This window comes from Alosa pseudoharengus, unplaced genomic scaffold (genome assembly GCF_046254945.1).
Source record: "Alosa pseudoharengus isolate Yale_2024_CS ecotype anadromous, Long Island Sound unplaced genomic scaffold, YU_APseudo_1.1 YU_APseudo_1.1_scf_4, whole genome shotgun sequence".
NCBI lineage: Eukaryota > Metazoa > Chordata > Actinopteri > Clupeiformes > Clupeidae > Alosa > Alosa pseudoharengus.
Genome location: NW_027468774.1, coordinates 26,994,480 through 27,009,627, shown reverse-complemented (window position 1 = coordinate 27,009,627; position 15,148 = coordinate 26,994,480). Strand labels below are relative to the sequence as shown.

The 15,148-nt window shown below is 41.6% G+C and overlaps 4 protein-coding genes across 6 annotated transcripts; 1 reads left to right on the top strand and 3 right to left on the bottom strand.

Annotated features, from left to right (window-relative positions):
• The first annotated feature begins 256 nt into the window (after nucleotides 1-256).
• On the top strand, nucleotides 257-2,309 carry LOC143102208 (uncharacterized). Its single transcript, XM_076265671.1, has 2 exons — nucleotides 257-498; nucleotides 886-2,309. The coding sequence occupies exons 1-2, from the start codon at nucleotides 402-404 to the stop codon at nucleotides 1,509-1,511; spliced, it is 723 nt and encodes a 240-aa protein (XP_076121786.1). The 5' UTR covers nucleotides 257-401; the 3' UTR covers nucleotides 1,512-2,309.
• A 65-nt stretch (nucleotides 2,310-2,374) lies between these two features.
• Nucleotides 2,375-4,631, bottom strand: LOC143102207 (uncharacterized). Its single transcript, XM_076265670.1, has 4 exons — nucleotides 4,422-4,631; nucleotides 3,935-4,295; nucleotides 3,586-3,826; nucleotides 2,375-3,434 (listed from the first exon to the last, which is right to left on the bottom strand). The coding sequence occupies exons 2-4, from the start codon at nucleotides 4,277-4,279 to the stop codon at nucleotides 2,719-2,721; spliced, it is 1,302 nt and encodes a 433-aa protein (XP_076121785.1). The 5' UTR covers nucleotides 4,280-4,295; nucleotides 4,422-4,631; the 3' UTR covers nucleotides 2,375-2,718.
• A 460-nt stretch (nucleotides 4,632-5,091) lies between these two features.
• On the bottom strand, nucleotides 5,092-10,211 carry elob (elongin B). 2 transcript variants are annotated; one of them, XM_076265664.1, is made up of 4 exons: nucleotides 10,122-10,211; nucleotides 8,827-8,961; nucleotides 6,922-7,030; nucleotides 5,092-6,579 (listed from the first exon to the last, which is right to left on the bottom strand). In XM_076265664.1, exons 1-4 carry the CDS (start codon nucleotides 10,122-10,124, stop codon nucleotides 6,467-6,469), a joined length of 360 nt encoding a protein of 119 aa, XP_076121779.1. In that variant the 5' UTR covers nucleotides 10,125-10,211; the 3' UTR covers nucleotides 5,092-6,466. The 2 variants fall into 2 exon arrangements, with proteins under 2 accessions (XP_076121779.1, XP_076121780.1); XM_076265665.1 differs by having other exon boundaries at nucleotides 5,092-6,576.
• An 84-nt stretch (nucleotides 10,212-10,295) lies between these two features.
• LOC143103114 (uncharacterized) lies at nucleotides 10,296-14,486 on the bottom strand. Of its 2 annotated transcripts, XM_076266909.1 has the most exons (11): nucleotides 14,253-14,486; nucleotides 13,867-14,065; nucleotides 13,721-13,756; nucleotides 13,459-13,532; nucleotides 13,193-13,295; nucleotides 13,059-13,100; nucleotides 12,856-12,915; nucleotides 12,545-12,778; nucleotides 12,232-12,335; nucleotides 11,887-12,055; nucleotides 10,296-11,680 (listed from the first exon to the last, which is right to left on the bottom strand). In XM_076266909.1, exons 1-11 carry the CDS (start codon nucleotides 14,321-14,323, stop codon nucleotides 10,952-10,954), a joined length of 1,821 nt encoding a protein of 606 aa, XP_076123024.1. In that variant the 5' UTR covers nucleotides 14,324-14,486; the 3' UTR covers nucleotides 10,296-10,951. The 2 variants fall into 2 exon arrangements, with proteins under 2 accessions (XP_076123024.1, XP_076123025.1); XM_076266910.1 differs by lacking the exon at nucleotides 12,856-12,915.
• Nucleotides 14,487-15,148: the final 662 nt, after the last annotated feature.

Below are 15,148 nucleotides of genomic sequence, written 5' to 3'. Positions count from 1 at the left end.
ACATTTACCCATGGATCTTGTAGTTTTATTTACAAATACTGTGCTAGCTCTCCCTGTGCTACCACATCCGTGAGACTGCATTTCCCAATATATCCACCACAGTGTTTCTCGGATGTAGCTACAACAGAAAGTACCCAGGGATTGCAGTTTTTAAATCTAGATATCAGCGTTTGTTTATCCACAAGGTGACTACATTACCCATATGCTAACATTAATTTCGTCACCTTTCTTTTCTAAAAAAATCGCTTGAGGGTGGACAAACTGTAGGATGTTGTTATAATCATCGGTTTGGTTGATGCGGGTAGATAATTCATCGCTGCCAAACTAGTGTTGTTTAAATCGTCGATAATATCTGTTGATATCACAAGTTATCAGTCAAGGATTCTCAAGTGCCAAACAAGATGGAGGAGGTTATCGAAACAATTGTTACCGAGAGTATTGAAGTCGAGGAGAGCACGACCACGCTTCCCACTTTGGAGCCTGAAAGAGCGAAAGGAGGTAACGTGCGCAAAGTCGGTGTTACAAGTAATCGAGTCCACCAGTAACTGTGCATGCGAGGAGGGCATGATGAATGCTGATCACAATCATACACATTCACACAAGAATTTGCTGTTGTAATCGTTGAAAGTGGTTATAGCAAGCACAGTGGTAATACAGACAGGATATTTTATTATTGCATTGTAGGCTACTTAAAAATATTAACACATGACCAAGCATTTTATTAAATAAGTAGGCTATTTCAGTAAGTTATTTCCTGCTTTTATATGAAAACACAGCTCAGTTGACAATACTTAACAATAACTCTTATGGCCAGCATTGTTATCAACATCAGTGTAAGTGAATAAGTCCACATTCAATTCATCATGTTTCTCTGCCTTTCTCTAGAGTTTGTTTGGACTTTACAAGCTACATGGCAGCTTGTAAACACTCGCTTGGAAATGGATCAGGAATTTGACCAGCCTGTGTGCAAAAAGAAGAAGCTTTGGGAGACAGTTGCTGAGAGAGTCACTTCAAAGCTTCAGGCTGCTGGAAACCTGGATGTGGCCGTGAAGGCCTATGAGTGTGATCTGAAATGGAGGAACATGCTGGCCACGTACCGCAAAAACACAGAGCGTGCCAAGCGTCTCGGGGCGCAGAGCGTCCACTGGGAGTTCTTCAAGGCCATGCACAATGTGCTGGGCAAGAGTCGGGAGGAGATTGAGGCCCAGCGCAAGGCAAAGCTGAATGGCACCAAACTGGGCAAGGCTATTGCCAGCAAACGGTTCACCCCCATTCTGCCCATCCCTTCAATAACAGCTGCCACATCTATAACAGCCACCCCCATGCCCCCGAAGCCCCCTCAGCAAACTCAGGATGTGCTGCATCTCTACCTGGAGCTACAGGAGAGGAAGATGAACATGTGGGCTCAGCAAAAGGCGCTAGAGGAAAGAAAGATTGAAGCCATTAACAACCTGGCACGTGCCATCTCCAGCTTGGCACAGGACAATAGTATACAGCTGCCAAAAGAGTAATAAAAGTGTCTACTATTGAACCAGGCAAGGACCCAGTGCATCAACTTTGCATTAAAGGAACTCAACTCTTTGGGAAATTAGGCTATTTGCTGTTAACCTCTGTGTTAGATAGGAGGTTCCTTTAACTGGTACATTTAAGTTCTTGGTTCTGTTTTAATGGATTCTGGAGGATTTTTTTTTTTATTCACAATTATAATACAAAATGAACATGTATGTGCCAGCATTTCCATGATAATGACTGAAACTGTGAATGAAGAATATGTGGTGTATTTTCCAGGGTCAAGGCGGTCAGGAATTATTCTCTTGAGGCCAACAATGGTCCTTTTTAACGATAAGGATATCCTCCGTCAACTCTCTAACAAGCCTCTCCTCCAAGCCCCTGACAATATTGAAATGTAATGAAAAAGGGAGTGACCTTTGTGTGTGTGAGTGTGTTTGAGGTGGAGTTAAGATACAAGGTATTGTGTTTGGATGAAGTGGGAATACATAGATAACAGTGTGCGTGATAAACCAACACTGTCGTCAGCCTATCAAGCTTTTTTCCAGGTTATGCAAGTTAATGACCTAATAACATGTAGTTGTATAAAGAAAAAACAGTTGTAATATATACTAAAACAGATTAGTAATGATATCCCACAATATCCCACTGTTTCATTCTGAAAGACATTCAACTTAATCTATTGTTGGTGTATTGTTTTGTGGGTCACAATCCTGGTGTGCATATTTATCAGTGACATCCTCGTTTAGCAAAAAATATATTTGTTAATAAGAAGTCTGTATTATACTTTTAATAAAAAATTCAAGATAAAGTGTTTGTCGCTTATTTCACTGGGTGTAAAGATCAAATCTACAGTAATTCACTGAATATTGCAAGTGCAAGATGCAAGTTTTTTTTTAATTTTTTATCTTGACTCATTGACATTTTATATCAGATACACAGTTGTTGGTTGTACACCTCCAGGGTGGTGAACTTATTAACACTAGGCGTTCCATACACCATTAACTGAACACACAGGGTAGATCCAGATGGACACACTATATCTTCAACAATATATGTAATTTGAGCAAAATAGTCCTGTGGACAGAAATTACAAAGAATGTAATGATGTCAGTCTCTGGCTATCTAATGACACAGTCAATGCCTCACTGGAGGTACACAGCAAACATCATTACATGTCAAATCACATGGGGTCGAAACTTCATCAGCTCAAAAGTTTTCTGTGTCCAAAGCATTGTACAACTGTTGTGCAACAGTATCTCTCCATCTCAAACCTGCCTCCTCTCTGTCTCCGTCTTGCTCCTGTTCTCCCATTTCCTTTCCTGATTGACCCTTGACAATATCCCCCATATCTAAAAAGACATTGTGCAAAATGCATGCAGTTAAGACCACCGCTTTCGCTCGGTCATAGTTCCCCATGTCCAAGTATTTAAGTCTTTGGAAGCGTGCCTTCAGATCTTCTACTGCCTGATCTAGCCGGCACAAGTGGCTCTCCAGGGTCTTATTGAAAAGGTTCTCCCTGGGTCCATGCCCTGCAGAATAGGGAGTGAGAATCTGATCCGTCAAGGGGTAACCAGTGCCTGCAACCAGACAGCACCCTGGTGGCACCATGCCTCGGTTGCTCTGAATCCTCCTCCTCAGGTCACTTGCCCTGTCGTGTTCTGATCCTCGGCTGACCCGGCAGTGAATGAAGCGCCCTTGTCTATCACACACAAACTCCAGGTTCAGCCAAGAGTCTGGGTGAACGTCTTTGGTCAGATGTTTCAGGTCCAGCTCCTCCTTCTCTACATCCTGCTTGCCAATGGGCAGGCGAATAGGGATGCGAGTGTGACCCAAAACGCCCAACACCTTTGGGATGCCCAGCTCAACATCATTCACCCCCAACAGACTTGAGAAGGGCAGCAGACTGTCCATCATCTCTTGACCTAGAAATAATGACTTGTTAGGTACCCAAGGTAGGCTACTAGTATAGAATACACTCTTAAATCAGCATCAGCTTTGACTAAAATAACTAATACACATTCAACTAAAATCATAGTAAAACCGAGATGAATAGATAATAGATGCAATGCATACTTTTCGGCCATCGTATCTGCTGTTCCTCCAGAGCGTTGACGCGGTCACAGAAGGAGAAGAAAATTCTGTGGATATTTCCTTTCTCCAGACGGAAACTGGTCGATACCGAGCGATAGCTGCGACGTTTGGAAAGCAGAGTGAGAGAGAGGAGTACGGTGTGGGAGAGTGACAATCGTGCTCTCCCGGCAAGTCGACTGCGATTATAGCTGGTGTTGGCGTTCTTCAGGAGGTCCATGATGTGCTAAATAATTTCAAAAACAGAGGGATATCGGTTAGGCAGTGATTCAGGCTACCATCAATGCATTGGGTTTGTGCAGTGGCCAGCATGTTGAAACTGAAAGCTACCAACCTGAACTGCTGGATTTTCCTCTGCTTTTTCAGCGGACTGTCGCTGTAGCTCAACATCTGCATTGGATGAAATAGCAAGCGAATCTGTCAACTGAAATACCACTTGTGGATGCACCACATCTTGCGATTGTGCCTGAAGATGCAGCAAGGGCTCCTCTGACCGGGAAAGCTGCACGAGTACAGGAGAAGGGTGCTGGATCACGGCCATCAACTGGGCTTCCAAGATCTCCTCGACTGCTTGATCCAGGCGTTGGTCAAGCTCTGCGTGGGAAAGAGGCTCCCAGTCGTACTGCATCATCTCAAGCACCGCTCGGCCCGCCGATGCAACACATGCATTTGTGTACATCCTGCTTAACTATAGCCTAGCAAAGAGAACAAGGCATTAACAGCTGCTGCATATACAATATGACCCGTTATTCTAAGCAGAAGTCAGTCCATTCACTAAAAAAAAGCTTTAAATAAATAGGACAGATGCGAAGGCTACTTACACTGACTTGTCAGAATTACTTTAGAGCAGTAGGCTAGTAGCAAAATACTGCCACTGGATTACAATAATAGTCGACAATATTATAACGGAACTTCCACAAGGCCACTCTAACGAGCAAGGATACCCAAGTCACTAGATTCTATGCTCCAAAAGCCACGCATTTGACTTTGTTTTGTTTTTTTCTTCCCCTGAACTTCGATGGCTGACATTCTTAAGAAACTGCTCAGTAGTGCCGCCAACTGGGACGGCGTACAAGGCTCCGAAGCTGTATCGCTCCCTATCACTTCTTACGAGAGCAAATGTCCAGCACCGACACAGAACCACTGCCTTGTAAAGTTAGCCAGATATTACTCTGTTCTGAAAAGGCCTAGAGGTAGCCTTCACCTTGTAACATGAAGGTATACCATAATGGCTATATTCTACAATCTACTGTGTCAGTAGAACAAATTCAATTGTGTTGTATCATTCTATCATATGAAATAAATACAAGAAAATTAGTTTTTCACTGTACCCATCATTCTAGCCTTGCTCAGAGAATCATTTGCTTAACTGACAAAAGCTATTAATTTATCGCTGAATCAGAATTCTTTATTTTAGGATGTTATCAAAAGTACTTAAGATATAGTGAAGCAGAGACTTGAAGGACAGCACTTCAATACATAAACAAGGGCTGAAAAAAGTGTCTCTTTTAATTTCAACGTTCACAATCACAGTTACACATTTTTAATTACATTTATCTTCATTATTCAAATGCAAGAGTTTAATGTTGAATCATTTCAGTCACTCGAAAGCAATTGGTGCAATGCCGAGTGTCGTTGCTTAAAGACGCTGTGATTTTGGGAAGTGCCCCATCAGGAGTTGTCAAAACTAAACATTCAGTGGTTTGTACAATTAAGCCTGCATGACTTATACAAAAAAACTGTAGACATCCATCTTTCTGTAGTTGTTAACATCCCCTTAGTCAACTCAAATCAAAGACAAAAAATGAGAACTTACATTTAAACTTCCCCTTTGGTTTTCCATTGAAAATAGCAGGGTGCTCAAAGGCAAACTCAAACTGGTAAAATACTGTGCTTTTGACTTACAATAGATTGAGACTCAAAATGAAACCAGACAAGAGAAAAGGACACAGGCACAAAAACTTGGGTAAAGAAACCAAAAGAAGCAACACAAGTGACAATATCTACACTGAAATGACATTTTTCCTTAATGGAAATGAATGGAAACACCTGTTGTCAGAGCATGATTTCTGTACAATGTCCTGCATTCAGCCCATAGTTTTGGGAGCAGTTTCATGCATTACATGATTGAATAACTAAGTGACTTTAAAACCTCTTTCTCTTAGATCCCAGATGTCTGTAAGTTCATTTAAGTTCTAAATAATACATAATAATAATAATAGCAATACAGTCATTAAAGTAAAGCACACACACAAAACACAAAGTAAATCCAAAATCAGCAAGAGCATTCTTAAAAATGCACATACTCCCAACACACCAAACATACATCTCTCTCTCTCTCAAACACACACACACACACACACCTAACTACAAATCCATGCCCAAACTAGACAAACTCAAAGGTACAGCACTCATCTGTAGGTAATCTTCAGACCTGTCTCATCCCACCTCATAAGCAAGATTGACATCAGTGCAGCCAATGGGGGTGTTCCCGAAAGGGTGACGCATTAGCAAAAAGGACATGCCTAAGCAATGTCTAAAGCAGGTGATGAGGGGTCGCATATCGTTAGAGCAGAAGAGAGAAGGACAAGAGGAGGGCACAAGTTTTGTTTGCTACTGACATTATGTGAGGGACAAAAATGATGCAGGTGGGGTGTAACGGTCACAATTCCAAAAGGTTAAATCACCACTTGCAATCTTTTATCATTCATGAACTTCTACAAAAAACAATCAAAAAAACCCAAACAAAAACCAAAAAAATAAACAAACACTCACAAATTACAAAAACAAGCTTTTTCTCACTCCCTTCCTTCCTTTCTCCCTCCCTTCATCCATCCATCCATCAAAACATTCGCATATCCATCCATCACTGCACAGCCTGCTCGTTGGCAGTGCTGCTGGAGTCCTGGGGCTTCATGACGTCCGGTAGCTCAGGAGGGCTGGAGAAAGGCTCCACCCTTAGTGGTTCAAAAGAGTCTTCTGGGGAAGATGGGTTGGAGAGATGGAGAGAGAACGAGAGTATGTGTGTAAGACAGAAATAGACAAAGATGTGCATTCTCTGATTATAAATCTATAAAATATGAAAGTCAAAGTAATTCACAAAGAAAATCTCCATGGCAAAAAAAAGGGGGAAAAAATATTTTGGCAAGTACATTTTAAACTGCTACAACGACAGTCCTGATATTCCATGACTTTGCCCCCAAAATGATAAAATGCTCTGGAATAGGCTTTTCAATATTCCAAGATATTCCAGAAATTCCATGACCTGTGGAAACTCTGCAGAGTATAACAAAGAGTGTACATCAAAAAACAGCAACTTACCACTGACACGGAAAGCCAGTCCAACAGTTCCTGGGGCCTGTGGCCTTGCTGTTTGATTCGTAAATCCACAATCTCCAAGTGTCTTACTGTCATCCAGCAATACATCATCCTTGCAGAAATTATACACCAGGTTAACATAGTGCATTTCACAGGCGTGGCTCCAGACACATTGTGAATGGATGAACAACAGTAACCACAGAGCTGAAATGCCACCTAATCAAGTACGGTTTAAGCCAGTGTTTCTTAGCTGGTGGGTCGGGACCCAAAAGTGGGTCGAGGAGTTTGTGGTAAAAAAAAAAAACTAAAATGAAAATGCTACCTTATCAGATCTAATATTGGACCTTTACTTTGATAGACTTTATTTGTATGTCAGACATTGCCATGAACATAGACAGTGTTTATGTGACAGGACATATAATTTTAGCGGTAAACGCAAGTAGGCTACGACCTTGCATATTTGAAGTAAGATATGGATTCACTTAAATTGAAACAAAATGGGACAGAAAACTTAGTTTCGGTGCGGTGGTCACTGAATTGCTGGCACATGAGAGAAAATGCCACATGGAAACAAAGCACCCCTGTCAAAGACAAACCTGTCGAGTACTTTGAAAGTTTGACTAATGCCAAACATATATATAGTTGCGACTTAAAGCTGCAGTTGGCAAGAGTTTTTTGATCATATTCACTGAAACCGACAGTATGCCCCGACAGAACCACATAAATCAGCCGGTTTTAGAAAAAAAACCTGCACTTCTACCTCCACCTAGAGCCTGTTATTTGTTTTGCAAAAATCCACAGCTCCCGGTTCTTCTGGTCCACTCAGAGAAGTGGGGTGTACTACGAATCTCGAGGTATGTTGCGCTCAAAGCCAGGCTATGCTGTGAGCTCAAAGCCAGGCTATGCTGTGACACGAAAGTGGATCTGTTTTAGTGTCGCTATATCACTATGGTATCTTATGCTGTCAACCAAACCTGGTAGGGAGGAGGTTATGTGCTAAGTTATAGCTCAAATCGTGTAATCTACCGCACAGTGACCAATCAATTGTCTTAAAAAGTAAGTTCTCTCATGTGTAGGATTCTGTCATATATCTGACAGGTGGAGCTCCGCCTCTACTAACATTTTGGATCTCGAATGCGCTTTAATAGTGCTGTGCGTGCAAATATCCCACTATGGACGTGCATACCATACAGCAACTGATGACAATTGATTTATTTGATGTTATAGGTTAGACACAAAAAATGACCGCAGTGTAGATTAAGCTATCGCTTATGAATGCGGAAGTAATTGTTTTTAAATAGAGGCGGTCTTGTGCGTCTCCACGTTACACGATTGGCCATAGTCATCCTAACACCGAGAACGCGCACAGATCTGAGCTGAAAGCCTAGTTTGACAAATATATCACATAACTGCAATCGTAGTATCACTGAACGTATACCCCTGAGTCAAGGCTTTGCCAAGCCTCGATATGTCTACATAGCCTCGATATGTCTAATGGCCTCCTTACACCAAACAACTTTGACAAGATTTGGGAAAGATTCTTCAAAGATTGTAGTCTTTTAAGTAATGCCCCCCATTCAAGCTTTACTCAAGACTACAATCTTTCAAGAATCTTTCCCAAATCTTGTTAAAGTTGTTTGGTGTAAGGAGGCCATAACGTGCTTCGTAGTATACCCCACAGGGCTGTGTAAGATCTAAATGTCAATCACAGTCTGGTGCACACTGACAAGCACGAACTCGATGAAAGGGTGCTCGGTGGTAGTGGGGGAGGGTCAATGTAAACATTCAAAATTTTAGCTGAGTCCCCTCAATCTGTCAGACTTGCCAACTGCAGCTTTAATGAACATGGATAATTGTGGGTCCCAAAGCAAGACCAGTTAAGAACCACTGGTTTAAGCGAATAACTACCTTGTACAGCCGTTGCTCTTCAGGTGTCCTTTTCAGAATGCCTTCCACGATCCGTTTTAGCTCGTAAACAGTTGTGGACTCTTTTGCATCTGTGAAAATGGTCGTCTTGTGACGCCTGATCATAAGGAACACATCCTAGGGGGGTGGGGGAAACGACACAAATAAAACAGGACAATTTGGTAAGTTTGGATGTCAACCATTCGTTCAAGTCCTGCTGTTTTTAGAATTTATTCACCCTGGGTGAAAGACAAAAAATGTAATCTGGCATGTCATGCAATTGAACAAACGGCCAACAGCTGAAAACACGGTGACAGCTGCTATGTGCAACACCTTAAATAACTTTAAGGATAAACTACCTCAGCTAGCGAGTAACGTTGAGACAGTCTTAACATTAAAAACAAAACTATCAAAAAGCTTAGTCAAATTACCTCGACATCAGGTCACGCATGTAAAGGTTAGTATGCCATGAGTTAACTGTCAAGTAAAGCCAGCGAATTTTAAGCAACACCTTGCTACCTAAATTGATGCGGAAAATGCAAACAAACTATCCATAAAAGCAAGTTGGTTAGACAATACATGGGGCAAAATTGGCTATACAAGAAAGAGGAAATGCCAGACACAGTTAAATTAGTAATGTTGAGGTTAACGTTACTGAATCTTTTCAGTTAGCACTACATTGACTAACAGGAACACGGTCGTTTTTGTATTTTTTGTTTTTGTTTTATAGCAGGTTGGCATTATTTATATGACTGATAGACTACCTATCCGTAACAACTAACCAAATTAAGTTAAAATCATTAAGTTTAAGTGGTTTGTGCCCAATATTAGTGTGACCATGATGCCCTCGATACGTCATACAGCCAACAAATAGCAGCTAGTCTACGTTAGGCTAACGTTAACTAAACTGCAAACCATTTGACAACTGCACTAGTTCTTCGCACAGTAAATTATCCTGATATCAAAGATGCCTGACTTATATTTTTGAAGCCAAGTAACAAAGGTGGCTAACAAACATTATCCAACAATAAGGAAAAGATTTAGGGATGCCTACTTAAAAAAAACTAAGGTTAAAACTGACAGTACCTAACGTTAGCCTGTAACGTTAGTTAGCTTGTATAGCTGGACATATTACGAAACAAAGAGATTTGTCTGTGGTCAGCGTTTTGAAAACACTTACATTGGGTAATCACAACCCAATACTTCGTATATATCACTAATGATAACTTCACAAAATCGAATGATGACAACTAAAAGTACAAGACATGAAACGTGATAAGTTAGTTTCTCATCCTCACCATTTCCCTCGGTCGGTTGCTTCGCCTCTAACCCCAACAATCCCACATTGCACCGGGCGGGCACATCAAAATGTTCGCGTTTGGCAATCTATGGTTTGGCCTCAGGAAGGGTGGGCGTAACACATTAAACCTAGAACTATATCAATTTCCAATGCAGAAAAAAGCAACACAAGACACAGAGAATCAGGTTTTAATAAAAGCTGTATTGTTATCAATTAACAAAAAAGAATGTCAACTTCCATGTTCTGTTGTCTAGGCTTGTTCTAGTATTTCTATTGTTGATATATACGCTTTTTGCCGTTTTCATGTTTTGTTGTTTCAGTATTGATATCAAGTTACTTATAGCAATATCAGGGATGATGAGTATGCAAAACTGTCTGCACACAAAGCAGGGCAAATTATGTCAAAATGTATCGTCCACACCCATACAAAGTCCAACACCAAAATGTTGTGTGCAGACTGTATTTATTTGTTGTAGGGAGAATGAGCAAGAATTCAGTAAATCGTGGTTTGTGAATGTGATGGCTGCCCTTTGACTGAGTGAAAAGCAGAATCTTCAAGGAGGTACATGAGGTTTGCAAGAGTTGCAGGGGTAGGGGATGGGGAACACTTGTCTTCCCATAGTAAGTGGAAATCCCATGTTGCAGTCATATTATGTACCGCTATGAATTACATCTAATATTTCATAGTGTTGAACAACACTATTTTTACAGTACCTTCAATAGTGTCTACAGACACTTCTCCGTGGGCAGCAGAACTATCCTCCCATGGAGTTAGGACAGCCCCTCTCTCCTTCACAAGGTTCTCCCAGTTCTCGATACAATTAATATTTATAAGAGTTCAATTGCTTCATTTTCCTGGGTCCTCCCTCCTTTATCTCCCTGTGAAAGTGCATCAGTTTTGATGGGACCTTTTGTCCGTCGAGGTCTGCCTCGTCCACGTTTCTCCCCTAACTCCAATCGGACATTTTTCTGATGTTGTTTATAAATGTCTGAAACAATTCCTCCGACTGCTTTAACCACAAGTCTTTCTTTAAGTTGCACCCGTCCCCTTCCACATTGTCTTTGTAATCTTGTTCTCACACTGACACTCTCAACTGCTCCCCTTTCTGTTCTTTGCCCTCTAGTGTCATCACCCTCTCTTACTCTCAATTCTTCTCCCCATCCTACTCCTCTACCATCACCACCACTTTCCACACTCTCTCTTCCTCTCGTTTCCTCACATTCCCTTCCATCCCTTTCCCCCTCTGCTCCTTCCTCCTGTCCCATCCTTTTTTCCCCCGGGTCTGCCGTTCGTCTCGTGCCGACTGCCCCCCTCTCTTCCTCCGTGGTGCCATCTTCTGTTTGTCTGCCGGTGTCCTCCAGTCTGACTCTGCAGCCTGGGCAGGTGAAGATGTGCTCTTCATTCTTCAGCCTTGTGTCCTCATACTCTTTGATGTCCGTGGGCTGGGTGACCTGGTGCCACTGTCTGCACTCCTCACACTGAAGTTGGACGCCACTGAGAGGGGCCTGGGGCTCCACAAGCACAAAGGTGAACTTGTTTATCTCACCTCCATCCACCTGAGGAGAGAGGTAAAACACACATTTTACATGTTGCTTGAATCTGTGGTTGCTACTCAGACTTTGTCAACATGCAAGGCAATAATGTGAGTGTAATAGCCGGAAAATCCAAAACAACTTAACACAACATGCAAACAGGTCCATAAGAAGTTAACCTGGAGCATAGCTGTAAGTGTGGAGCTTGATTGGCCATCCCACTTACTCACCATCAACAGCCTGGGCTTCTTAACTAGGGGCGAGGCAGCTTTGCTGTGGAGCAGGGAGAGGGGTCTCTGGCGGGTGCTCGGGTTGACCGTGCAACACAGGCGGTACACAGAGGCAGGGAGGCACACATCCCAGCTGTCAGGGTGCTGCTTGGACAGGTCAAACACCGTCCTGCTCAGACAAGAAAACACAGGGTGTGCAGCTGTAACTTTGTAAAGCAATCCACAGTTCTGGCAGGTATCTCAAGTTGAAATCAGCAGTTGCACCGCTGCTGCACCACCGTAGATATCCAAATATATAGCAGTATTTTAACAGAAATGGTTGAGAGAGGGATACATTAGACTTACTTGTCAATGAGTGCCTTCGTGGTTTGGTCCAAGGAGCCAGCCTGAGGATGGTGGTGTATGAAGGATGTCTCCAGTCTCACAAGTTTATGCAATGCATTGTTGATCTAAAATATAATAAGAACTAAAGTAATTTCATCAAATAACACACTACTGAATTACCAAACATACTCAAAATATATACACATTTATTTTATGGGGTGATTACTGCTCACTGTACAAGTTGTGGTGAGCGCACGAGTGTTCATAACAGCTGATGTTTGAACATGACTTCAAAAATCCGTCAGAAATTAAACAAGGCCATGATATGATTTACCTCTTTGAGGCATCTTGGGCTGATCCTGGAGAGGAAGCCATAGGGATAACCTATGCAAGAGACTAAGTCGTAGATGTTCTGGGCAATCTCATGACCATTGCATGTCCTCATGGGATAGGCCTCGACCCATCTGGAGTAGAAATCCATCACTGACAAGACAAACTTGTGTCCTCTTTGAGTGACTGACAGAGGGCCTATTACCTCAACCCCGAGCCATTCCCATCTGCCTTTAATCTGGGGAGAATGGAGGGGAAATTTATCAACTTGCTAGTTTTGCTTGTGCACTTAGATATTCTCATTTTCAATCTTACCTTGATTGCACGTTTGGGAATAAACAGAAGTCCTTGGCTCCATAAATCATTTAAGGAAACCTAAAACATTGTTACCGTTACTCCAACACACAACATTTAAGTTACCACACAAACATGATTGAAATGCACCATAGACAACAATTCTGTGCTCAGTTGATAGCATATTAACATGGCAATCATAGCAACCTTAACATGGCACTTACGTTGTCTCCATTCTGCCCATCGTCCTTTGCCCACTGAATGCTCTGTCCATCAGAATAGAAAATGTGAACAGATGTATTCCTGGGTACAATAATCATATTGAAATGACTGTTCAATTTATTGTTGTGGCTTCTACCTGAGGTACACAGTAATCATCATGGAAAGTACTTGGATGCCAAGTAAGTTTACTCCAGTCAATCTTCTCCAGCTGAGCACTCTGGGCCTTATCTGATCGCTGACTGCAAGTAGACAGAAAAAAAGTGTACATACAATGACAAACATGTCCTTGTTGAAACATTTAAGTAAGTATACTAAATGTTAACTCCTGTCAAGAACATTCATGTAAATAATTTACCGGAGTAAAATAAAGGTACCGGAGAGATTTTAATGATGCTTACTTACTCTTTTAACAACTGATAGCTCTGCCCATTGGTCTCTGAAGTAGCCTCTGTTGGGGACTCTGGTGTCTTGGGAAACTACAGAATGAAAGTCGTCCATAAAGCAAATTTGTTTCGATTATTTCAAGCATCCACCATCACTATTTGTAGACCATGTTGTAGGCTTTAGAAAGATCCCTCAATTAAACAATAAAACACGCAGGCCTGCTTATGTTGGCTGATCACTGATAAAACTGGGTAAACGTCTTCATTGAACTATAACTTACTAAAGTTATTCTCTTCCGTTGACGACCATCTGGTGTCTGAAACAACACAAGCAATACATTGAAATGCACGAGTTTGTGAGTCCAAATGACTCCCATGTTTCAGTATTTACAGTAGGTCTATGTGTGTTTACTATTGACATGCCTACCTTTTTGCAGACATTATCAGGAAAGTTAAAAATCGTGGGCAGCGCTGTATCACGTAACCGATAACCATGTCCTGATCTGACAAAGAAATGTCTCTCAAAATGATCGGAACACAAATAAGAGGATGATTTGGGAGTCCAGTTCTTCCATCTGGTTCGCCGCGTCCACTCTTTCAGTCTTTTGGGATCTTTGATAGGGAATCTGGACAGGTGAAGAAACCATGATCATCAACTCGGCAAGCAGGCTAACTGCTTTCATTTCAACTGGTAAGTAATGACAGCTATAACCTGCTATTTCCATTAAAAATTTCCATTTTCCCTGTCATTAACAAAAGCCACGTGCTTGAGTTTTTAACGTGCCATTTCAGCGTTGACATTAGCCTGCCTACCTGTGAAACGAAACTCCAGGCAGACCCTTCTCAGAACGATTTTTGCAATTATAAGCACTACACGAAGGCATACCCTCGTCGTTTTCCAGTTATTATTACCAATGTAGTCTACTGTAAGTTGTTGCAATAAATTAACGATAACTTTAGTAAAACATTAAGATAGTTGGTTACATGTTTGGTTGTTTGATAGTGTCTGGTTAAATCATGCAGATGGATGTAAACAGTGTTGCTCTGGAGTTCTAGATTTAGCGGCAGCTTTCGACTTTGTGTACTAAATGACATTACCGCTCTCTGTTGTTCGGAGTATGACATTACACGAAGGTTGCAGGTAAGTAGGTGACGTGTTTCATCAGTAAAAGAAAGGTTTCATCCATTAGAGAGCATGGTAGTCAGCACCAGGGATGGGCCGTATTTATAATACATGCATTTCAAATACAAAATAGTATTTTTGTAATTTGTGTTTTATTGGGTTGAAGAAAATGGATTTGCATTTTGTATCCAAATACTTTATGTATTTTTGTAGTTTAAAAATACTGGCAAATATTTCTGGTAAAACCAATGCTTTTGGTGATGTGATGACATCATAAAAGTGCAAAACAATGAATGTACCCTCTGACTGGTGCGGAGTAACGTGTAGTTTGCTCACACAGACACACAACACACTCCCTTTATCACACCAACCCACTCATTCAACCACATGGTTACTTGCTCACCCACACTTATAAGTTTACCTGTTTGTCGTAGAACTTTGGAACAACTTTGACTGTGATGTGTATGTGTTCTCCAAAGCTGATGATGCACAAGGCACCTTTCTGAGCAATGTTCCTGAGTATTGTTTATCTGGCACATTCCCTTTGATATTTTTACTGGGCAACTTATGATTCAAGTTCTCAAGA